Source organism: Heloderma suspectum, chromosome 2, assembly GCF_057233095.1.
Source record: "Heloderma suspectum isolate Gila_16-S chromosome 2, 16-S_ref, whole genome shotgun sequence".
Taxonomy (NCBI): domain Eukaryota; kingdom Metazoa; phylum Chordata; class Lepidosauria; order Squamata; family Helodermatidae; genus Heloderma; species Heloderma suspectum.
In genome coordinates, this window is record NC_139459.1 from 24,074,865 (window position 1) to 24,099,601 (window position 24,737).

General features: G+C 45.6%; 1 protein-coding gene across 2 annotated transcripts; it reads left to right on the top strand.

Annotated features, from left to right (window-relative positions):
* The first annotated feature begins 348 nt into the window (after positions 1-348).
* GRP (gastrin releasing peptide) lies at positions 349-7,239 on the top strand. 2 transcript variants are annotated; one of them, XM_084832035.1, is made up of 3 exons: positions 349-646; positions 4,575-4,825; positions 6,805-7,239. In XM_084832035.1, the coding sequence occupies exons 1-3, from the start codon at positions 484-486 to the stop codon at positions 6,856-6,858; spliced, it is 468 nt and encodes a 155-aa protein (XP_084688161.1). In that variant the 5' UTR covers positions 349-483; the 3' UTR covers positions 6,859-7,239. The 2 variants fall into 2 exon arrangements, with proteins under 2 accessions (XP_084688161.1, XP_084688160.1); XM_084832034.1 differs by having other exon boundaries at positions 4,575-4,831; positions 6,805-7,231.
* Positions 7,240-24,737: the final 17,498 nt, after the last annotated feature.

Below are 24,737 nucleotides of genomic sequence, written 5' to 3' on the forward strand. Positions count from 1 at the left end.
CGTCCCCTTCTTCTGCCTGTCCTCCGGGGGAAGGCTCGGCCCCGTGGAAATCATCGCGGGACTCGCCCGGGAGGGAACGCGCCCAGGGGGCCGAGGCGGCTCCTGCTGGACGGGCGCGAGGCGGGGGGCGACGGCGGAGAGACGAGGGCGCGCGCGGGCGGAGGGCGAAGGCTGGCTCCCCGCCGCCGTCTGGGCCGGCGGGCGGGCGGGCGCCTCCTCCCGCCAGCCCCGAGCTCCCGGAGCCCCCTCGAGGGGAGGGGAGCGGAGCGGAGGGGAGGCGCCAGGCGCCTGACCTTTGCTGCCACCGCGCCCAGCCCGCGTATAAAGGCGGCTCGGCCGGCGAGGCGAGAAGCAGGCGGCGCGCTCAACTCGGCGGCGGCGGGAGCGGAGGCGGCCCCCGCGCCCTGCAGCATCGCCCAGCTCCGCGAGCGGAGTCCGCCCCGGCGAGGCGCGGCGCGGCGCGGCGGCCCTACGCGACGCTCCATGGCGCGCCCCGAGCCCCAGCTGCCGCCGAAGCCCCCCTCGCTGCTGGCGCTCCTCGCCGTCGCCCTGCTGCTCGAGGGACGCGCCGGCAGCGCGGCTCCGTTGCAGAGCAGCGGGACCCCGATGGCCAAGATCTACCCCCGCGGCAGCCACTGGGCAGTGGGTGAGTGCGCAGCCGGGCTGGCAAGAGCGGCAGGCGGGCCCCTGCGGCCCTCCGCTGCCTCTCGGGGCCCGGCCGCCAGGCAGAACGGACGCCGCGGCGCCCAGCCTCCGTTCCTCGGCGTAACAAGGGGCGGCCACATCCCCGGGGGCTGGGCGCAGCGAGGGGCTGGGGAGAGGCGAGCAGAGGGGGGCTCGGGGCTCAGGAAGCGCGCTCGAGGCTAGCGGGTGGCGGCATTTTAGTGGCTGCTTTTTACCTGTTTTAGATCGCGTGTGCTTTAATTTAGTTGCGTGCTTGGAATGTGTCACTTTTTTCTTTGAGAAAGGCATCTAAGCAATCTAGTAGTGGTACTAATAGCGGTAGCAGTGGTAATTGTCGTCGTCCTCGTCCCGCAGACTTCGAAACGCTGACTCTCCGCTGCTATCCAGGCATCATCAGAGCGCGTCGAAGTTTTTATCCTGCGATGGAGCTTGCTCTTTCACGGAGGTTTGCGCGCTCTTTACATGACGCCGTGACTCTCCAGGGCGTCTGCTGCACTAAACGCCCTTTGTTCCGTTTTTAAATAGATCGCAGATCGTGAGCTATCAAATTACCCCGTTGTGTTCCGCTTGAGTGCCCTCCGTGCAAAGAGTTAAAGCGGCAAGAAGAGGAGCGAGATCAATGATAGATAACGGAAGACTCAGATACGGGGAGAAGGAGGGGCAAAGGAAGCACGTGAAAAGGGGAGTCGTTGTGATCCTGCATTTAAAACGGAAGCAGAAAGCCCTGTTTTAAATGCAGGTTTTTAGGCTGGTGTAGAGATGCCCTCAAGTTGTTCACCCACCTTAACAACCCACTAGCTCCTTCATTTCCAATGACTTTCAATCTCGGGTTGGCTGCCTTTAAGCTACCTGCCCATCCTTTTTTCCTCCATCCTCTGCCCCCGTTTATGTCAAAATACTTAGTGTGTGAGCATATGTGACACAGACCCCTTAGATGGCAGCTTTCTGTCTTTGGAAAAGAAATCGCTACTTCACACAATGTGTAGTTTATCTGGGGGGTTGACTACCATGGGATGGCCGCTAGAGTAGAAGGAGAGTAATTCTGGCAATGGCTCTTGGCCACAGTGGTGTGATTAAGTAATGGTAGACTCCGAACTTCATGGTCTTATCCCCGCGCCACCCCTCTTTAAGTGGATTACTTCACTTGCTTCAAAATGTGATACGCCACCCTTGGGGGAGGGGGTCCCTCTTGCTCATTCTGCTGAGTAGGAACCTGAACCTCTGCCCCCAAAGTCCTACCCTGACAGTGTCATTAATCAGTCATTACAAGTGGGTCCTGCTAACAGTAATAATAAGTAATGTTGCTGTCCGGCATGCGTGGTGTGGAGGAAATAGACAGTGAGACATTTTTCTCCCTCTCTCATAATAGTAGAACCTGGTGGGGTCGTCCCATGAAGCTGATTGGTGGGAGATTCAGGACAGATCAAAGGAAGGACTTCTTAACACATTGCAGAGTTAAACTACGGAATTTGATTCTACAAGATGTAGGGATTGTCACCAAGTTGGATGGCTTTAAAAGGGGGTTGGACAAATTCCTGGAGGAAAAGGCTAGCAGTGGCTTCTAATGGCTGTGTGCTACCTCCAGTATCACAGGCAGCGTGCCTGTGTCCAGCAGTTGCTGGGGGACATGGGTGGGAGGGTGGTCTAGCACTCATGTCCTGCTTGTGGCAGTAGAGGCTGGTGGTTCTGATGTCATGGGGCACTGAATCTGCTCTGGGTTTCAATCAGAACTCTAAAGGAGCTATCCAAGCTGCCGAACCCCAGCCCCAAATAGGTTCAACACCTTGGATAGCTCCCTTGGAATTCTGACTGAAACCAAGAGCAGATTCACCACCCCATGGACATCGGAGCCAGCAGCCTCCTCTGGCTTGTGGGCTTCCCACACGCATCCGGTTGGCCACTGTGAGAACTGAGTGTTGGACTAGATGGACCCTTGGCCTGACCTAGCATGGCACTTCTTCTCTTGTTGTGGTCCTGTTCAGTGTTCCAGCCACCCAGTCAGATAGCCCATGTCCCTTTTCAGGATACACAATTCCTTCCCCATTCCTCTCCCATTTTTCATCCCCCCACAACCGTCTGTCAACATTCTGTGGATACTGAGCTCACTCAGTCATCTTTGAGCTATGACTGGGGTTTTTCTTGCCCCTTAGGACTTGTTTTCTGAGGATGTTGTTTTTGTACTTCTGCAAAATGTGGGATTCGCCCAAGGCTGCTGATACATCAGTTTTGCACATAGGTGGTGCCATTTTGGCTTTGTAAGGATCCACACTCAGAGATTAAGTTTGCCATTGGTACATAGGACAGCTAAATGTAACCCTTTTGATTGGAGCACCTTTGGTGAAGGGATATGTGAGCATTTTCCCATGAAGGTGAAACGGAAGAGATCACAATATTGATTTTTAAGTTCAGTCAAAGCACTTGAGCTGGATGTCTGTTTAGCCCTGTTATCTTGAACAGCGTGAAACCCTTAAGTTCCAAGGATTTCAATACGGATGGGTTGTTGACTGACATTTAGCATGGATCGGTTCCCACTACCACTCTTAAAGCACCATGTCTGATTGACAGTAGATGCTGTTGCCCACTTTTCAGTGCATTTTTATGGGTGGAGTGGAGATTCTAATCCACTTTTGAGATCTTGATTACAAAACTAAGAGCTCTGCAGGATTTAATCAGCTTGATGCACAAGGGTGTGGTTTTGTGTGCATTCCAGTTTTGTGAACTGTAAAGAAATGCATTTTGGTGCAATCCTAAATACACTTTCCTGGGCATAAACCCCACTGAATATGGCAGAATTTACTTCTGAGCAAAGCTGCATAAGATTGCACTGTTAGGATTTGGACAGCAAACACCTTTGCCGATTTACCAAACTGCAAAGCAGGCTGCAAATAAATAATGTTTTATTCACAGAAGCAGTTATCTCCACCTGGAAGCAGGACCATAAACAGTTTCTAGACACTGCTTATTCTCATCCCCGGTCATAGCAGGATGACAAAGAAGAGGAGATTGAAGCAGGTTCTCAAATGTTTCAGATAAATGTTCACTCTTTCTGATGGCTAACTTTGATTTAAAAACAACACAAACAATAATTGGAGTGTTTTAGGGAGCGTCAATAGGTTTGAAGAGAGACAGTGGTAAGGAAGAAGGTTCAGGAAGAGGGAACCAGGAGCTGTAGGCAAAGCTATATCATCACTGAGCACCAAGTCAGAAAGAGCATGTTTCCCTTTTTGTGCATGAGAACTAGAAATGTGATTGTGCTATTAAGAATAAACCTGATTGGTAAACCTGATCAGAGAAAGGAACAGAAAGATCAGGGCCATCCATACTTTGCACTAAACGAGCAACCCCCAAAATCCATGCAATCCAAATTGTCCATCAAGAAAAGGTGAATTCCGTGGCATGTAGAAATGATACGAAGTTGCGTTTTCTTCGTAATTTATTCCGCTTCCACTCGTCTTGAAGAATGGCAAGGAGCTGTCCAGGGCACTGAAGCCCTACCCCGTGGCCACCTAAATCTCATTCAGCCACCTCTTTGGCTTCTGAGCTTTAACCAAGTACCATCCATATGCTTCTGAGTATATCTTTGCTGTCATGAGAGCTAGAAACCTGTTTTATTTTATTGAAACGAATGTTTCAATAAAACTCTAGAAAACCCATTTCTATGTCCAGTACCACATTCTGTGCCCAGTACCACATAATGTATTTGTGCAGAATGACAGAATACACAGCAGAAGTCTGATAACGGTAGCCGCCACTGCTCTGCTTGTACTGCTTCAAAGCTATCACCTTGGAGCCAATCCTATTGAATTCAGGCATTCCTGGCCGGGTTGGGGTGGGGTGGTAGGATCACAGCTGTTGGCACTAACTGCATGGCATTCTGCTTTGTCTCGCAGGTCACTTCATGGGGAAAAAGAGTACTGGAGAGTTTCCTTATCTATATGAAGAACAAAACGGCAGTCCCTTCTCTTCACTTCCTGATGATGCCAAGCAGATGGGAGACTATTTGCACTGGGGAGAGAAATTCAAGCAGTTCCTCAGGCTTCTGGAGGGGAACGAAAGCCAAAGTGCCCATGTCCTCAGGGAAGAATTGCCGTTTTCCGCCAAGAGTGCTTGGGAGGCAGAGGACAACAGCAGTTTCAAAGGAGTAAGTGTAAGGATCACAAATAAGCTCTGATACTCTTTCGGTTCAATCTGTTTGCTGTGAAAATTATCACATCATGCAAATTGTGGCTCAATGGAGGTGAAAACCCAAAAAACTCAACAAGCGCGAGTCACAAAATAACTCATTTTCAAGTATAATGTTGCACTATACAAGCAGCCAGTACAAGTCAGATCAATAACACAATATACATATTATTATTATTATAGTTATTTATTTAGCATTTATAAAGTGCTTTCAGTGTTCAAAACATTTGCCAGGCAGAATCTTGTAATCTCTACAACAACCCTTTAAAGTAGGTCGGTATTATTAGCTCCATATTGCAAATTAGGGGACTGAGGCTGAGAGAGAGAGGGGGGTCGGAGGGGTTGCTTAAAGTCTACTAGTGTTTTGATGGCAGAGATGAGATTCAAATGGATTTCTCCTGATGTCTCAGCCACTTATTACTACATTCTCACAATGAGCTTAAATAATTTGCTTGACTAATAGACCAAGGGTGGGGAACCTTAGGCCCGGGGACCAAATCTGGCCCTCCTGGGTTGCCCAGATGACCACACCCTTCCCTTGCTTTCCCCCCAATTGTTTGGTGGCTTCCTGGTTTTGGGCAGTTTTTCCCCCTTCTAAAAGGTTGAAATGCCTCTCCTAAGGCTTAGTGACTGGCAGGAAGAACTGTAAGCTACAGTATGCTGGTATTTTTGTATTTGGGCTCTGGCCCTTTTGCCTTTGGCCCACGTGCCACTGGAATGTGGCCCTGAGAGCTCCTCCAAAATTTAATTCGGCCCTGTTGCTGAAAGAGGCTTCCCACCTCTGCAATACACTGTTCACTTGGTTCTGCATTTCCCACATGCTACATTGCAGGTTAAAGCCACTCCCACCCCCCGAGCAGCCCTGATCACGGTTGCTCTTCCCCCACCACCATTAGTGTGTGTGGGGGAAAACGGCGTTCCGGCTGCATTGGGCTCATTTGAGGGCGCAGGGGAAGCTAAAGCGTCATCCCCCACGCCAGCAACTCCAGTCAGGATCTCTGTCCTCATGCTTTTGGTAGCAGCACTGGAGGAGGTGGTGGGGCTCCCTAGGGCTCAGCAGGCCCCATGGAGAGCCACGGAGGGACACGTGGGCCTTACAGGCAAAAAGTGCCATCCCACTGATAACAACAGACAAAGCTGTCAATTTTGGCTTCTCTCAGCTTCCCATTTTCCCCATCTCAAGTTGGTTCATCTCAAACATGGAGAATTTGTCCAGTCTTAAGTTTGGTCCCTTCTGAACTTTGAGAATTTTCTTTTGAAGACTGCATGAAAATTCATAAGCATTTTTGTACGCCTTTGGTAACTAGCAGATTAACTAAAATAAATATGGCGCATTAGGGGGTGGTGACTGGAAAATGATATGTGTTGAGGGAAATGACTGCTTTATGTATATTATTATTATTATTATTATTATTATTATTATTATTATTAACATTTCTATACCGCCCCATAGCTGAAGCTCTCTGGGCGGTTTACAGAACTTAAAACATTAAAATACAATATACAGAATGTAAAAGCCATTTGCATAAAAGCACAGAGACAATATACACAAACAATATATAACTAAAAACAACTTTGAACAGTCAGTCATAACTAAAGACACATCCAGGACCAATTAAAACTCATCACGTGCTGCCAAATGCCTGGGAAAAGAGAGAGGTCTTAACCTGGCCCCCCAAAGATAACAGTGTTGGCGCCAGGTGGATCTCGTCAGGGAGCTCATTCCATAGATTGGGGGCCACTACTGAGAAGGCCCTCTCCCTCGTTGCTGCCTTCTGAGCTTCCCTCGGAGGAGGCACCCAGAGGAGGACCTTAGATGCTGAATGTAGAGTACAGATGCTGAATGTAGAGAACATATATTAATATGTATTAAACCAGCAGGTGGCTTCTTACAAGACTGTTCTCCAAGTATTATTATTCCTTCTTTCTCTTCATCAGATGATGGATTATCTGCTGCAAGCGATGGATAGAAAAGAAACCTCTCCAAGTTGAAGTGACTGTGACCCAACACCGAAGGCATAGAATAATATCCTTAAGAGACTATGATTTTTCATAAGCATTTTATTGTACACAATAACAGATAAATTATCTTTTGTGTTCAACACAATTTTCCTTTGGTGTAAAATAACCTGTTTGCTTGTATTCCCAACAATGAATACACTTTTTGGTGGCTTTTTTCCTTCCAAGCAGCGTTTTTCTCATTTGAACTGCTTTGTTGTACATAATTGTCGATGAAGGGTCTTCCAATTCTCTGATGGTACTTTGCCATTTCTCTCTCTGATCACTTCATCTTTTATGTTACAATCATTCAGCATTTCAGCGTTCACAATAAATGAGTATCTCTCTCTCTCTATATATATATATATAAATGACACAGAGGTTAGCGTTTTTATTGATCTGAAGATAAATAAAGTGGACGCAGCTGCCTTGGTGAGGCGAAGCGTGTCCTGATTGGCTCGGTGCCTCGGAACCTAAGCAGCATTGAGTTCCATGATGGAAGAAAGGCAGGATATAGATATGAGAAATAAACAATAAACATGGAAAATAGTGGGAAACATCCGCCATAAGATACACACCTGTATTTATATAGTTCATCATCTACATACCGTGGTGTAGTGGTCAGTTTTGACATGGAGGTGCTCATCATGACCCCCACAACCATGTCCCCGAGGAGATCCCCCAAATGTAGGCAGCTGTGTTGATCCATATCAACAAAACACTGCTAGGAGTCGTCTTCATCTCCACCGGGAGCAGGTCTTTTGCAAAGCTAATGGGTCTTAACTGCCCCTGCAAGACCAAGCCGCCTTAAAATATTTCGCATTACAACAGGGAACAATATATTGTTGTTGGGGAAATTCATTTCCCCCCAGCTGCTGTGAGGATCACAGTTAAGCTCAGAGGAAAAAAGGAATTCTGAGTGGGTGGCAGATGATATCAGTGTCCCTGCTAATCAAAAAGTGTTGGTGTTGCATCCCTGGGAGCCCTTCTGCTTCTACACCACCGCTTACATACCCTGCTTGTGAATTTACAGAGACATAAATTTTCACCAGCCTGGAAAAGGAGTGCTGAATGTGCTGGTGAGCTGATCCAAGAAAGGCAGTTCTTGCATCCTGAAGCTACTCCCTCTAATAGCAGCCTCCGGTGGCGTGTGCAGACAGCTAGGTAGCAAAGATGGGTCCACTGAGAAACAGGAAGGAGGGATCAAGATGTTTGGGGGAATCCTGAGGTTTGCAGAAATACATAAAAAAAACCCCACTATACAGGCAGCCCCCCACCCCACAAAATACCAGTCCAGGGAGGACCGAGCATTCTCAGCAGCCATAGAAATTTGGGTGTCAGTTGAAAAGTAATGTAAGAGTGGGGGTAGGGGATGGAATGGAATGGAGAATCCTATCCTACTAAAGGTAAAGATACACTATAACGTTTTGTTGCAGTTCCCACTTGTCTCTGGCTCATGGAGACAAGCAAGCGGCTGATACATTGGCCAGAATCCTACGCAGAGGTAGGTGCACATAAACCCATAGAAACTGAGCTGGAATGTGGTCATCAACTACATATCCTGGGGTCATATTTACTAACGAATAATTCCAGGGAGAGAACCTGAGCCATTTAGATGTAAAAATCCATTGTCTATTTTTATTTAAATGGTGGCTCACAGATAAATATTCACACAAAATGAGTTGGATTCAGACTTCTAGCAGACCCAATACAATCAGTGGGACTTAAGTTAGTCATGACTAAATCAAGTCCCAATTATTTCAATGGGTCTACTCTTAAATATGCCTAGGATTGGATCCAGCCCAGTGAAGCAGGGCAGAGAAGGTGGAGTTTGTTTTGAGAGTGTTAGCAGCAGAAACGCCAATAAAATCAGAACAAATCCTCTAAAATAAGCAAATATGGGTCACACTAAGATAATTGGAAGTGGTGCTAAGAACACAATTGAGTCTGGAAGGCATCACTTGTAAAATGTGTTTTTTAATGCAGGAGAGAGCCATCTCTGAAGTTGAAGGTACACACTTGTCAGAGACTTAGAGCCTTGAACTGGGCTCTTTAAAATCTGAGCGAGGTGGGTGAGGCACCCAGGTGTCAGAGCCAGATGTAGAAAGAAGATGGGCTATGCCACCCCAGTCTCAGGCAGGCCATGTGAAGCCTTTGAATTGCCCAGGCCTGGACTAAATACCAGGAAGCCCTGGTATTGGCTTGACCAGCAGAGTGGTACCTTCAGTTCAGGCAAGCGATGCTAGGGATGCTGAGCTAGGGAACACAGCCTCCTGTGTCCAGAGTATGGCTGGCCAGGGTCCTGGCAGCTTTAGCCACTATAGGTTTTTGGTTTGGATTCCAGGCATAGGGATTTAAGCATCGCTTGTGAAAAGAATCACCCAGTGAATGGTCTGAAGGCACATTGTATGGTTCAACCACAGAAACTAATTTCTGGCCCTGAGTAACTGCTTTGGCCTCAGTGCACATTCGTGGGGAGGGGGTCTGTTCAGGCAGCCAAACCCACATTCAATCCATACATTCATTTAAACCAGCCATCAAGAATTGAACTAACACTGCTAACAACTAATACATGAAGGAGGAGGAGGAGGAGGAGTGGAAGCTGAAGCAGCTGAAAGAAAAAAATTGGGATGGATGAGGTGAAAAGACAATGCAAGGCTAGGCCTTCAGGCTGCAACTTGGACAGGGGCAGAGGACCAGGCCAGAGGGAGGCTTTGCTTCTACTAGGGAAAACCAGCCCAAACAGGTTTAGAGGTTTTTCCTAGGAACACCCATCATCCTAGCAAACCAAAGCCTGATCAGCTGGTGACAGATCTATGAAAGGAAAACCAAAGTAGTTCCAAATGCAAAGCCTAGGGGGTAATATGGCAAATAGCACAATGCCCAGTTGGGGAAGAAAAGTAATGCCCGAGAAGAGACCACCTAGGAACCCTGTGTAAGCCACTCCATCCTTGGATGAAGGGCAGGACATAAAACAAAGGGGCTTTACGGAAGGCTACAGTGAGCACTTCTGACCAATGAATCAGGAGTAGTGATTGAAATGTAGGGAAATGTTGATGCCGGCGGGGTGGGGTGGTGCCCTGGTTTTTGTTGTTGAAAAGAAATGGAAATGTTGGGGGAAATGGAAAAATAAGCTATAATTCTTTACAGATCTAAAGTCACTTTGTTGCTCTAGGACAGCGTTCTCCAACCTGGTGCTCTTCAGATATTTTGGACTTCAGCTCCTGTCAGCCTCAGGCAGGTTGGCCACTGGTCAGGAATGCTGGGCACCGTAGTCCAAAACATCTGTAGGGCGTAGCATTGAGGAGGGCCAATTTAGGAATGTAAAGGAGCCTTTATGTTCCTAAAGTTATATTATGTGTAACTTGGTTTGCTCATAAAATTATCATTATATTTGAAAATATAGCAGGGGGTTGGACTCGATGGCCTTGTAGGCCCCTTCCAACCCTACTATTCTATGATTCTATGAAAACTGTAAAAAGTGAGCAGAGTAAATTTGTAATTATTGTCTGAATAAAGTATAGTTTAAAATTTTAATAGACCCAACATGAATAATGTTATGAGCAAATCAGGTTATACATAATGTATTTTAGGTTCCTAGTTTATGAGCTCCTCTACATTAAGGAAAAATCCCGCAAATTTACAGGGGCTTCGCCTTCCTGAGTCTTTGCGGGTTTACAATGGGCACAATACACATGCTTCCCCCACCCCCTGTTTTTCCCAGTCCGTTTGTGGGCATGTTCCATATGTTTCATTTATTCCGCCAGTAGATAGTGCTGCAAGATTTCTAAAATATTGCATGATTCTTGAATTACACTACTTCTTTGATGCAGCTTTCGGTGGTGGGGGGGGGGGTGTTGTTGTTGTCACTGCATTTTCTGTGGTTTTTTAAATGGCACAATAAACCTAAAAAACAATGAGAGGGGCACCAGAGGGTTGACAACATCATGAAAAGGACCCGCAAACTTCTGTGAGTGAACGATCACGAGTGCATGGTAAATGCCTCGTGTAAAAACCCCTTTGGCCAGAGGGAACGTCACCAAGTAGTCCCTGAAACATCTGAATCATCCCAGAAGCAGGAAGGAGCAGGAAGAACTGGAGGCAGAGGAAGACAAGTCCAGAAACACAGGACTCTAGAACAAAACCCAAACTGTCAAGAATATACACTTTCTTCCATATTATGATATGATGACTCTATTCACATGTTGGGAAACTGAGAATGACTTGGAGCATCCCAAAATATCAATCTGTAAAACATACACTAAATCAATATTTTCAATAAGAAGAGGAAGAAATAACTATACTGAGAATCTTACAGAGGGGATTAAAAAAAAAACATTTCCCCCCATGGCTTCATTGTTTCAAGACATTTTACATCTCTAGACTTTCTATAGAAGCCTTCTTATTACATATTATTTAGAAATCATTTGGGGGGGTAAAGGCATGGTAACAATATATAAATCCCTTGTCTTAAATTCTAAAAGAAAATATTTCATAATCCCAAACTGTTAATTTTTTCTAATTTCTCAGAAAAAACAAAAATGGCCCTTGGAAAAAAACACAACAGGAAAAATGTTTTTCCCCCCGAACATTTTCCAGCTTTCTTAACCAGGCCTTCACATCTCTAATCAGGACAGCAGTTGCTCAACATATCATGGGTCCACGTTTATGCTTCCCATTAATCCATTCCTATGACTCCCTTTCTCAGGGCTGATTTATGCAACCAAACTTTATTTGGAAAACTCAACATGAGCTGACTTGTCCCTACAACTTTGGCAGGACGGAGTGGTCTTCTGAATGCTCCTAAACACAAAGCCACCAGTGGTCTGGGGCCACTTTCTATTTCTGCACACACACACACACACCCATGGGCTGCACTCCTGCTGCTGTTGCACCAGCAAATTTCAGCAGTGCAGCAGTGGCAAAAAATGGGCAGTTTGCAAAACACTACAAAGGAGGATGAGGAATGAAATGGAGTATCCTGAAAGAAGGGATGACTGGCTGGTTGCAACCCTGGACAGAAATGCTCCACACTGTCACAGTTTGTTGTAGGACCCACTTGTGAGACTTAACGCAACAATCCTTTACCTTTTAAGAATGGCAAATGTGGTGGGAGAGGGCAACATGTAATGGCCTCTGTGGTTGTATTAGCATTTCAGGGCTCAGTTCAGCTTTAATCATTGTTAGTATAATGTCTCTGCTGCCCACCCAAAATATTTCTGGCTACCTGAGACAAGCCTTTTGTCACCACCTGACTGATTTGTTGTTGGATGTTGAACCACTTACGAATGTAAGAACATAAGAAGATAAGAGCCATGCTAGATCAGACTAAGGTCCATCTAGTCCAGCATTCTGTTCACACAGTGCCCATGGGAAACCCACAAGGAGGACATGAGTGCAACAGCACCCTCTTGCCCATCTTCCCCAGCAACTGGTTTACCTAGGCATATTGCTTCTGATACTGGAGGTAGCATAAACCCATCAGGACAAGAAGGCATTGATAGCCTTCTCCTGCATGAATTTGTCCAATCCCCTTTTAAAACCATCCAAATTGGTGGCCATCACTACATCTTGTGGGAGCCAATTCCATAGTTTAACTATGCACTGTGTGAAGAAGTCCCTCCTTGTATCTCTCCTGAATCTCCCACCAATCAGCTTCATGGGATGACCCCAGGTTCTAGTATTATGAAAAAGGGAGGAAATGTCTCCCTATCCACTTTCTCCAAACCAGTCATAATTGTGTACACTTATATCACATCTCCCCCTCACTTGCCTTTTTAATAAGCTAAACAGTTATAGACATTCTAAACTTTCCTCATGTGAAATTGGGATTTTTTGCCCCAGCGTAATCACTTTACACTTGCTTACATTGAACCTCATTTGCCATTTTGATAGAGTTTGTAGAGACCCTTTTGAAGCTTTTCGGAATCCCTTTTTGTTTTAGCCACTCTAAAGAATTTAATGATCCCCCTTCATGGATCACTGCCTTGTTGTGGCGAAGGGGCTTGCGTAACTCAGTGAAGCCATAAGCTATGCCAAGCAGGGCCACCCAAGACGGATAGGTTCTGACAAAATGTGGTGCACTGGAGAAGGAAACGGCAACCCACTCCAGTATTCTTGCCAAGAAAACCCCATGGAATGTATCACAAGGTTAAAAGAGATGACGCCGGAAGATGAGCCCCTCAGGTTGGAATGTCTCCAATATACTACTGGGGAAGAGCAGAGGGTATTTCCAAGTAGCGCCAGAAAGAGTGAAGCGCCTGGGCCAAAGCCGAAAGGACACTCAGCTGTGGATGTGTCTGGTGGTGAAAAGAAAATCCGATGCTGTAAAGAACAATATTGTTTAGGAACCTGGAATGTCAGATCAATGAATCAAGGTAAGCTGGAGGTGGTCAAACATGAGATGGCAAGATTGAACATCGACATCTGGGGAATCAGTGAACTAAAATGGACAGGCATGGGCGAATTTAATTCAGGTGACCATCATATCTACTATTGTGGGCAAGAATCCCTTAGAAGAAATGGAGTAGCACTCATAGGCAACAAAAGGGTGGGAAAAGCAGTACTGGGGTACAATCTCAAAAACGACAGAATGATCTCAGTACGAATCCAAGGCAAACCATTCAACATCACAGTAATTCAAGTCTATGCCCCAACCACTGAGGCCGAAGAAGCTGAGGTTGATCGGTTCTATGAAGACCTACAACACCTTCTAGAACTAACACCAAAAAAAGATGTCCTCTTCATCATAGGGGATTGGAATGCTAAAGTAGGAAGTCAAGAAATAACCAGGATAACAGGCAAGCATGGCCTTCACAAAATGAAGCAGGACAAAGGCTAATAGATTTTTGCCAAGAGAACACGCTGATCATAGCAAACACCCTTTTCCAACAGCACAACAGGCGACTCTACACATGGACATCACCAGATGGTCAATATCGAAATCAGATTGATTATGTCCTTTGCAGCCAAAGATGGAGAAGCTCCATACAGTCAGTCAAAACAAGACCTGGAGCTGACTGTGGCTCAGATCATTAGCTTCTTATTGCAAAATTTCGGCTTAAATTGAAGAACGTCGGGAAAACCACTAAACCATTCAGGTATGACCTCAATCATATCCCTAATGAATATACAGTGGAGGTGAGGAATAGATTTCAGGGATTAGACCTGATAGACAGAGTGTCTGAGGAACCATGGATGGAGGGCCGTAACATTGTTCAGGAGGTAGCAACTCAATCCATCCCAAAGAAAAAGGAATGCAAGAAAGCAAAGTGGCTGTCTGATGAGGCTTTACAAGTAGCTGAGGAAAGAAGGGAAGCAGAAAGCAAGGGAGAAAGGGGAAGATATATCCAACTGAAGGCAGAGTACCAGAGAATAGCAAGGAGAGACAAGAAGGCCTTCTTAAATGAACAATGCAAAGAAATCGAGGAAAACATTAGAATGGGAAAGACTAGAGATCTTTTCAAGAAAATCGGAGATCTCAAGGGAACGTTTTGTGCAAAGACGGGCATGATAAAGGACAAAGAAGGCAGGGTCCTAACAGAAGCAGATGAGATTAAGAAGAGGTGGAAAGAATACACAGAAGAACTATACAGGAAAGATCTGAATGTCCCTGATAGCCATGATAGTGCGGTCACTGAACTTGAGCCGGACATCCTCGAGAGTGAAGTCAAGTGGGCCTTAGGAAGCATTACTAACAACAAAGATAGCAGAGATGACAGTATTCCAGCTGAGCTATTTAAAATCCTAAAAGATGATGCTGTTAAAGTGCTGCACTCAATATGCCAACAAATCTGGAACACTCAGCAATGGCCGCAAGACTGGAAAAGGTCAGTTTACATTCCAATTCTAAAGAAGGGCAACGCCAAAGAGTGTTCAAACTACCGTACAATTGCGCTCATTTCACATGCCAGCAAGGTTATTCTCAAAATCCTACAAGCTAGGCTTCAGCAGCATGTGAACTGAGAACTACTGGAAGTACAAGCTGGGTTTCGAAGAGGCAGAGGAACTAGAGATCAAATCGCCAACATTCGCTGGATCCTGGAGAAAGCAAGAGAATTCCAGAAAAACGTCTATTTCTGCTTCATTGACTACGTTAAACCCTTTGCTTGTGTGGATCACAACAAACTGTGGCAAATTCTTAAAGTGATGGGAGTACCAGACCACCTTATCTGTCTCCTGAGAAACCTGTACGAGGGTCAAGAAGCAACAGTAAGAACTGGACATGGAACAACCGATTGGTTCAAATTTGGGAAAGGAGTACGACAAGGCTGTATATTGTCGCCCTGCTTATTTGATTTATATGCAGAGTACATCATGAGAAACGGTGGGTTGGATGAATCACAGGTCGGAATTAAGATTGCCGGGAGAATTATCAACAACCTCAGATACGCAGACGATACCACCCTAATGGCAGAAAGTGAAGAGGATCTAAAGAGCCTCTTGTTGAGGGTGAAAGAGGAGAGTGCAAAAGCTGGTTTGAAACTCAACATTCAAAAAACGAAGATCATGGCATCTTGCCCCATCACTTCCTGGGATATAGAAGGGGAAGAAATGGAAGCGGGATCACCACAGACGGTGGCTGTAGCCATGAAATTAAAAGATGCTTGCTCCTTGGGAGGAAAGCTATGGCAAGCCTAGACAGCATAGTAAGAAGCAGAGACATCACCTTGCTGACAAAGATTCGTATAATCAAAGCTATGGTTTTCCCCGTAGCAAAGTATGGCTGTGAGAGCTGGACTATAAGGAAGGCTGAGCGCCGAAGAATTGATGCCTTGAACTGTGGTGCTGGGGAAGACTCTTACAAGTCCCCTGGACTGCAAGGAGGTCAAATCAGTCAATCCTAAAGGAAATCAACCCTGACTGCTCATTGGAAGGACAGATACTGAAGCTGAAGCCCAAATATTTTGGCCACCTAATGCGAAGAGAAAACTCTCTGGAAAAGACCCTGATGCTGGGAAAAACTGAAGGCAAAAGGAGAAGGGGACGGCAGAGGATGAGATGGCTAGATAGCATCACTGATGCAATGAATATGAACTTGAGCACGCTCCGGGAGAGAGCGCAGGACAGGAAGGCCTGGCATGCTATGGTCCATGGGGTCACGAAGAGTCGGACATGACTTAACGACTGAACAACAACAACACAACAAAGAATTTGGTGTTGACATTAAACCTGGCCACCGTACTTCTCACTCCTAATTCCAAATTATTTATGAACAAGTTCAAAAACATTGGTCCCAATACAGATAGATGCCTATGGGATGCCACTGTTTACATCCCTCCATTGGGAGAAGTGACAATTTATTACTACTCTCTGCTGTTGCTGAAGTTGCAAATGCCTCATTGGAATCCCATCGCATAATGCTGGGCTTTATTAGGAATTATGTGACATTCCCCCCGCCCCCCCAGGCAGAGGTTCTTCTCTGGCTTGGAATGTAAAATGTAATTCTGTACATGGACAGTCAGTAGACTTGGTGCGTAAGGGCAAAAGGTCTTTAATGTTAATGTTTTGTTTGCAATTAAACTCTCATTAATTGCTATGAAATTACATGACCTACAAGGCTAGTTGCTACTAGCTTTGTTAGCTTCTCACTTGAGATGAAAATCCTGCAGACTGCTGTGGAACTGCACAGCCAAAATACCTGGCCAATCTTCCTTTTGTTTTGTTTGGTGAGCATCTTCTCCATTTGGGTCAACTCCTCATTTCTTTCCTGAAAATGTTTCATGTGATTGTTACCCCCACCCCTCCCATGCATATTTAAAACATTTTTCTTGTTTTATTTTTATCTATTTCCTAAAATATTTCTTTTTGGAATGGGCTTGTTTAATGAATAGGGGAATGAATTGTGCACGTTGGAGTGATGGGAGTGAGGGTTTGCGTATTAATCAGAAAATATCAGGGGGCTGCAACTGGACTTGTTTTGATGAGCAAAAGGGAGAAGGCAAAGAAGAAGCTAAAGTGAAATCTGACTTGCAGTCAGAACTGGTGCCAGGTCTATCATCAATTATAAAAAAAGATCAGTGACAAGAGGACATGATCTTGGCAAAACAAAGCATGAAAATTAAGCACAGACTTAACCATCAGAAGGACTATTGGAATGGGCAAGAAGATAAACAAAATTGTTCCATCAACATATGGAGCTGACTTATACAATGAGTTGGACCATTGGTTCAGCAGCATTTCGGGGGGATCTCAGCGTATGTGGCCATTCCTAGTTCTGCCCCCTGCAATTTCCACTTGAAGTAGAGGTGCCAGGGATCAGATAGGGGACACTGTGTAGCGTGCACGGCACGTGCTCTGTTCCCCGCACAACGGCCAGAGACAGGAATGGGCAACAATGGGCGTGGGAAATGAAAAACCCATTTTTCCCCCCCAAAAGTTGCAGTGAATCCTCACCCCGTAACAGGAGTGCTCTGGTTCAGGGCTCCAGCCAGCCATTCCTTCCAATCGGGGCATTCCGTTCTTCCCCCAGTTTCCAATTTCCAACTGACACTCAATATTCCATGGCTACTGAGCATGCTTGGCCCTCATTGGGCTATGTGGGGGGGGGGGGGGCTAGTAATTTTTTTTTTAAAAAATGTACTTCTATTAACCTTGGGGTTTTCCTGAACATGCAAATCTCTCTCTCTCTCTCTCTCTCTCTCTCCCATTTTTCAGTGCCCCCATTTTGGCTCCATTTCTGTTGGCACTCACCACCTGAGTTCACTATTAAAGGGAATGATAAGTAGTTGACTTTTAGAGGTGATCCCCCAAACATGAAGGGTTTCTGCAGAGCGTAGTTATATGTTGACAATTTTCGTAAGTTGGGCAAGGGAGGGGGGAAGAAGACTAGAATAGGGGTAGCTTCCTTTTGATCTATCAAGGAACAGAACCTGGTCCCTGTGTGTGTATTAGAGGGGAAATCCAAGATGTTCTCTTGTGGAGAGGATCTAGAATTTGGGAAGGGAAGAGGAAGAAGCATGTCTATTGACTGGTAATCTCCAGGATGATTACTAGAGTGTTCCTGTGGTTCTCCAAACTGCAGGAATACTTGGGTGGCCAGCAATTGGTGTGGGATGATGTCTACTTCAGGTGTGGGCAGAGGATAGATCAGGATATATGGGTAGATCCCTGAGTGATTTGCAGTAGATTAGCAAGAGTTTCTGTCTCCCAATTGTCGAACAGCAACACCCGTTGAACTTTCTCCCCACAGAATTAGGTTGCTAAAAAAGGACGCTTGGAGGAGAAACAGGATTGGATTTTTTGTAAAAGAACTTGTGAGCTTGGTTCTGGAACTGAATGCAAATTTCTGGGCTGAGCATGGATGCAGCGTGCTCCTTAATTCTTAGCATATGTCTGTCCACTGCACTTCTGTTTTGCACCTGAGCTCTGATAATTGGACCTCGGGGTTTTAGCAAAAACGTAGATCTTGTCCAATCCTAGAATGCAGTGAAGTGTGGAAGAACAAGGGGATATAAAGGCGGGGCATTTGGCTGTGGGCCTCTGATTCCAAAATATTGTCTTTAATTTTTATTTATTATTTATTATTAAATTTATTAATCGCCCATCTGGCTGGTCACCCAGCCACTCTGGGCGATGTACAACATACAATAAAACAGTTTAAAACAATAAAATTCTACAATAAAAACATTTTCTAAAATACCCTAACCCACCCCAAATGCCTGCCTGAACAACCACGTTTTTAATGCACGACAGAAGCTCATTAAAGAGGGGGCATGACGGAGTTCCCTAGGGAGGGAGTTCCACAGAGTGGGGGCCACCACAGAAAAGGCCCTCTCCCTCGTCCCCACCAGTCTAGCTGTCCTGGCTGATGGGACAGAGAGAAGGCCATCCGAGGCTGATCTTGTTAAGCGGCCTGTCTGGTGCTGCTGGAGGCGCTCCTTAAGATAGGCTGGGCCGGAACCATATAGGGTTTTAAAGGTCTAAACCAACACCTTGAATTTGGCCCGGAAAACAACTGGTAACCAGTGCAACTCCTTCAGCACCGAAGGAGCACTTAATGGCCATCCATGCTTATCCAAGGGTTTCTCCCTCTTGCTAAAAGGAGAGTGGCAGACGGAAGGAAACCTTCCCTGAAGTTAAGCCCTCGGCTCTTAAGCAGTCACCCTACTGATTAACAGTCACCAGCAGCGGCCATTCCTGCAGGCTGTACGGTGGGAGAAAATGTGATAGTTGAAAATGTTTCATGTGATTGTTACCTCCACCCCTCCCATGCATATTTAAAACATGTTCTTGATTTATTTTTATCTATTTCCTAAAATATTTCTAACCCCCCTTATATCAATTGATCTCACGGTGTAGTATGATAATAAAAGCAATTCAATATAAAATGAATCCACTACAGTCATCAGCAGACCATGCAAACAAATAAAAATGGAAGTACAGTCAAGAAGTCCCTAAATCTTGCATAAGTAGCCAGCTCTTAATCTGGCACTGAAATGAGGCCAACGTTGCAGCCAGCCACAGCCACAACAACCGTCTCTCACATCTCCACATAATGTATAGCTCCCGATGGTGGGATGCAGGGGAAAGTCCCCTTGGCAGATCTCAGTACCCGGACAGGTGTGTTTCCCAGTTGTGTTTGTTTTGATGTGGGAAGGGGAGTTGAATTTCCTATGGGAAATTCTGGGAATGACAATTACCACTATGAGGTAGAAGAGAAAACAATGGTTTATCTGAGTGCTCACTAAGAGCTTCTTTATACAAGTGATTCATTGCACGCTCGTGACTGGTCACCCATGGAAGTTTACAACTCCTTTAGACACTGACATCACCCTCCAGGAAGCCTCATGCACCTTTCCTCATTTATCCCACTTTGAAAAGGCACGGAGATAATCTTATATATCTGCAGCACCAACTAGTGGCTGTACAATAAAACATATAGAAAATGTGCCTCCCCTGTCCCCTGCCTGCCTCTGGGATGCCGCCTTCTCGAGATTTCTCCATGCCATGCCACGTTCCACATTGAGTGACAGTAGGTGTGTCAACCCGTCCTTTATGCTGTGCAGCAGGCCCCCCTCTCTCAGCAGCAGGGAGGCCCCCCTCTCTCAGCAGCAGGGAGGCCCCGTGCCGCCCCTACCGATTCCCCCCCCAAGGAAGCACATGTCCGCCCCATGTGAAGGAAACGATGTGAAACCCGTAAAGAATCTGTAAGCAGATGCCCAGGTAATGATGCAGGATTTTAGCCTAGTGTGGTGAAGCTTAGAGAGCTCATGATAACTGAGCTGATTCCAAATTGAAACAAATTTCTCCCTCCACTACCTCACAACTCACCCCTTCTTCCAACACCAGGTAGGGACAAGAGCCAGGGATGAACAAGCTGGGAAGGGTTATATTCCTCCCCACCTTGATTTTGGAAAGGAATGAATGCCCGCTTTCCTTTACTATTCCTGTCCCCATTTGTTAAAACTTTGATCATTTAACCAAGGTACTTCTAGGTGGAGGGCTCATATTGCTAACAATTGGAAGGCATTTTTGCAGCTATTCCATGTTTTCTTCCTTAACAATTTTTTTTTCTGGTAAGAAAAAAGACAGAAGAAATGGTGGGGAAACATGGCAAATGGAAGCTGATGAGGTTTCAAACTTCCATAAAATTCTGTGAATAAGGCAGTACAGTATCACAGTAATGGCATAATCCTATGCATGTTTAGACAAAAAAAGTCTTACAATTCCCAGCATGCTCCAGCCAGCCATGTTTTTTCCTGTCTAAACATGCATAGGATTGTGTCCTAATAGCCTCATCCAGAAGCAACTCAAGTCTTGGATCATCATCCTTCCATGAGTTCTGATGCAATGATACTATATTCCACCAGATGGCAACCCTAGCCAACATATCCCTGTTGGACATTTTCATTTTGTGCACATCCCAATGGAAGAGCTAAAATATCACTAGCATGTAATATGAATCACAGTAATACTGCAGTAATGATAGTGATTAATGATCATATTACTAAATCTCATAATCATGAGTCCAAAACCTCATTACCACAAAGCAAAAACCAGAGATACTTCACACCATCATAGTTAATAAATGTAATTTAACGAGCTTGGGAGGGGAAACACCACCCATTATACAAAGCTCCAGCATTCTCTTAAGATAATCATAATTCTCCACAGCTAACTCTAAAAAATGTTTGTTTGCAATTCATTTCTTGCCTGCAAAAAATATCTAAAACTCATTGCCAAAGCAGGCAATATCTGCAAATGTCTTTATTATATTTGTTTCCAGTCCTTCCTCCATCTTGTCCTCCAGCAGCAAAATGTCTTTGGCTGGTCCTACTATTCACCCTTGATGCTAGCAGCTTTTCCCAACCTTGGGTCCGCAGATGTTGCTGGACTGCAACTCTCATAATTCCCAACCCCTGCCCTGGCCATGCTGCCTAGGGGAGACGGGCACTGTAGTCCCACAACATCTGGGGATCCGAGGTTGGGAAAGGCGGCGTTACAGAAATGCTAACTCGATGCTGCGCTCTTAATGCTTCTTCTTCTTCTTTTATAGGACAGAACTTTGTGGGATGCAAATCCAAGCGTGCTGTACGCAACTCCACACCATGACACTAAGGCAAATTCTAAACTACACAAGTCTGCAGGAGATCGTTCTATTGATGGTTTATTATTTATGATGGCTGAATTAAACGTTCATGTTCAGAAGCGGTATGCCCAAAGCTTTGGCTATTGGGTAGTATAGAAATTACTTACTTACTTACTTAATAATAAAAAAATACCAGAAGCATAGTGGGGATTCTGGATAAAGGAGACTTCCATCATGGCTGCTTGTGGGTTTCCTAGAGGCTGATGGTTGGGTATTATGGGCAGCACCAGCATCAAGGGTAGACATGGGGCGTGTTCACACAACATGACAGTCCACTGTGGGTTATTTAACCCATGGTAAGGCTGCAGCACATGTTCAGCCACAAATATAAGTATGCAATCCCCCACTCAGGGTTTATTGTGTTGTGCGAACCCAATGAATATGGGTTATGCGAGGGTTAAACAACCCTCACGTAACCCATGGTCCCTTTTAGGGTTATGCAAGGATTGCCAAAGATGGAGAAGCTCTATACAGTCAGTAAAAAGAAGACCTGGAGCTGACTGTGGCTCAGATCATGAGCTTCTTATTGCAAAATTTCGGCTTAAATTGAAGAACGTCGGGAAAACCACTAAACCATTCAGGTATGACCTCAATCACATCCCTTATGAATATACAGTGGAGGTGAGGAATAGATTTCAGGGATTAGACCTGATAGACAGAGTGTCTGAGGAACTATGGATGGAGGTCCGTAACATTGTTCAGGAGGCAGCAACTCAATCCATCCCAAAGAAAAAGAAATGCAAGAAAGCAAAGTGGCTGTCTGATGAGGCTTTACAAGTAGCTGAGGAAAGAAGGGAAGCGAAAAGCAAGGGAGAAAGGGGAAGATATATCCAACTGAAGGCAGAGTTCCAGAGAATAGCAAGGAGAGACAAGAAGGCCTTCTTAAATGAACAATGCAAAGAAATCGAGGAAAACAATAGAATGGGAAAGACTAGAGATCTCTTCAAGAAAATCGGAGATCTCAAGGGAACGTTTTGTGCAAAGATGGGCATGATAAAGGACAAAGAAGGCAGGGACCTAACAGAAGCAGATGAGATTAAGAAGAGGTGGAAAGAAGACACAGAAGAACTATACAGGAAAGATCTGAATGTCCCTGATAGCCATGATAGTGCGGTCACTGAACTTGAGCCGGACATCCTCGAGAGTGAAGTCAAGTGGGCCATAGGAAGCATTACTAACAACAAAGCTAGCGGAGATGACAGTATTCCAGCTGAGCTATTTAAAAATCCTAAAAGATGATGCTGTTAAAGTGCTGCACTCAATATGCCAACAAATCTGGAACACTCAACAGTGGCCACAAGACTGGAAAAGGTCAGTTTACATTCCAATTCCAAAGAAGGGCAACGCCAAAGAGTGTTCAAACTACCGTACAATTGCGCTCATTTCACATGCCAGCAAGGTTATTCTCAAAATCCTACAAGCTAGGCTTCAGCAGCATGTGAACTGAGAACTACTGGAAGTACAAGCTGGGTTTCGAAGAGGCAGAGGAACTAGAGATCAAATCGCCAACATTCGCTGGATCCTGGAGAAAGCAAGAGAATTCCAGAAAAACGTCTATTTCTGCTTCATTGACTACACTAAAGCCTTTGCTTGTGTGGATCACAACAAACTGTGGCAAATTCTTAAAGAGATGGGAGTACCAGACCACCTTCCTGTCTCCTGAGAAACCTGTACGAGGGTCAAGAAGCAACAGTAAGAACTGGACATGGAACAACCGATTGGTTCAAAATTGGGAAAGGAGTACGACAAGGCTGTATATTGTCACCCTGCTTATTTAATTTATATGCAGAGTACATCATGAGAAACGGTGGGTTGGATGAATCACAGGTCGGAATTAAGATTGCTGGGAGAATTATCAACAACCTCAGATACGCAAACGATACCACCCTAATGGCAGAAAGCAAAGAGGATCTAAAGAGCCTCTTGTTGTGGGTGAAAGTGGAGAGTGCAAAAGCTGGTCTGAAACTCAACATTAAAAAAACGAAGATCATGGCATCTTGCCCCATCACTTCCTGGGATATAGAAGGGGAAGAAATGGAAGCAGTGACAGGTTTTACTTGCTTGGGCTCCAAGATCACTGCAGACGGTGACTGTAGCCATGAAATTAAAAGACGCTTGCTCCTTGGGAGGAAAGCTATGGCAAACCTAGACAGCATAGTAAGAAGCAGAGACATCACCTTGCTGACAAAGATTCGTATAATCAAAGCTATGGTTTTCCCCGTAGCAACGTATGGCTGTGAGAGCTGGACTATAGGGAAGGCTGAGCGCCAAAGAATTGATGCCTTCGAACTGTGGTGCTGGAGAAGACTCTTACGAGTCCCCTGGACTGCAAGGAGGTCAGATCAGTCAATCCTAAAGGAAATCAACCCTGACTGCTCATTGGAAGGACAGATACTGAAGCTGAAGCTCAAATATTTTGGCCACCTAATGCGAAGAGAAAACTCCCTGGGAAAGACCCTGATGCTGGGAAAGACTGAAGGCAAAAGGAGAAGGGGACGGCAGAGGATGAGATGGCTAGATAGCATCACCGATGCAATGAATATGAACTTGAGCACGCTCCGGGAGAGAGCGGAGGACAGGAAGGCCTGGCGAGCTATGGTCCATGGGGTAACGAAGAGTCGGACATGACTTAATGACTGAACAACAACAAAGGATTGCTTAACCCTTGTATAACCCACACTTGCCAGGTTCAGATGACTTGACAAGCCCCAAGCAGCATTTGGATATGCAACCTGGTGCCCAGCAGTGCTGTGGCTTGTGGAAGCCACGATATGCCATCCAATCCTGGTCACTGTCAGGCACCTGCCAAAGGCCCACACCTCAGCAGGGCCCCCCTGAGAAGAGCCCCCTGGAGTTGCTCCTCCTCTTCACCATTGCAACCTGCTTATTCACTTGCCTCTTGCTCTGGCCCAGAGAACAGAGGTGGTGAAAAGGAGGAGCAGGAGATGTCACTGCCTGCTTGCTCACTTGCTCTTTGCCTGTCAAGCAAGCAAACAGTAGTAATGATGGGAGAGAGGATGTGGAGCAAAAGCTGCTGGTGAGGAGAAGTTAGATGCACTGAGGGAAGGGACCCATTGACAGTGACCAGGGGCCCTCAAAAGCCTGGAGCCAGCACTGATTATGGGAAAGGGAAAGCTGGACTAGGTAGACTTTGGGTTGGACCAGGAAGGCCCTCCTTATATTCTTATGCTGGAATATAAATTTAGTCATGTTTACATGGCATTGAAAGCTTGAAGAATAATGTGATAAAATATGTTTTTATACTTACACATGATGATTAACG

What these genes read in the sequence shown, in the direction of transcription:
- GRP (XM_084832034.1), top strand. Translation starts at nt 484, where the DNA reads ATGGCGCGCCCCGAGCCCCAGCTGCCGCCGAAGCCCCCCTCGCTGCTG. An exon ending in CGGCAGCCACTGGGCAGTGG is followed by an intron (nt 647 to 4,574) that starts GTGAGTGCGCAG and finishes TTTGTCTCGCAG; the next exon opens with GTCACTTCATGGGGAAAAAG. An exon ending in GCAGTTTCAAAGGAGTAAGT is followed by an intron (nt 4,832 to 6,804) that starts GTAAGGATCACA and finishes TCTCTTCATCAG; the next exon opens with ATGATGGATTATCTGCTGCA.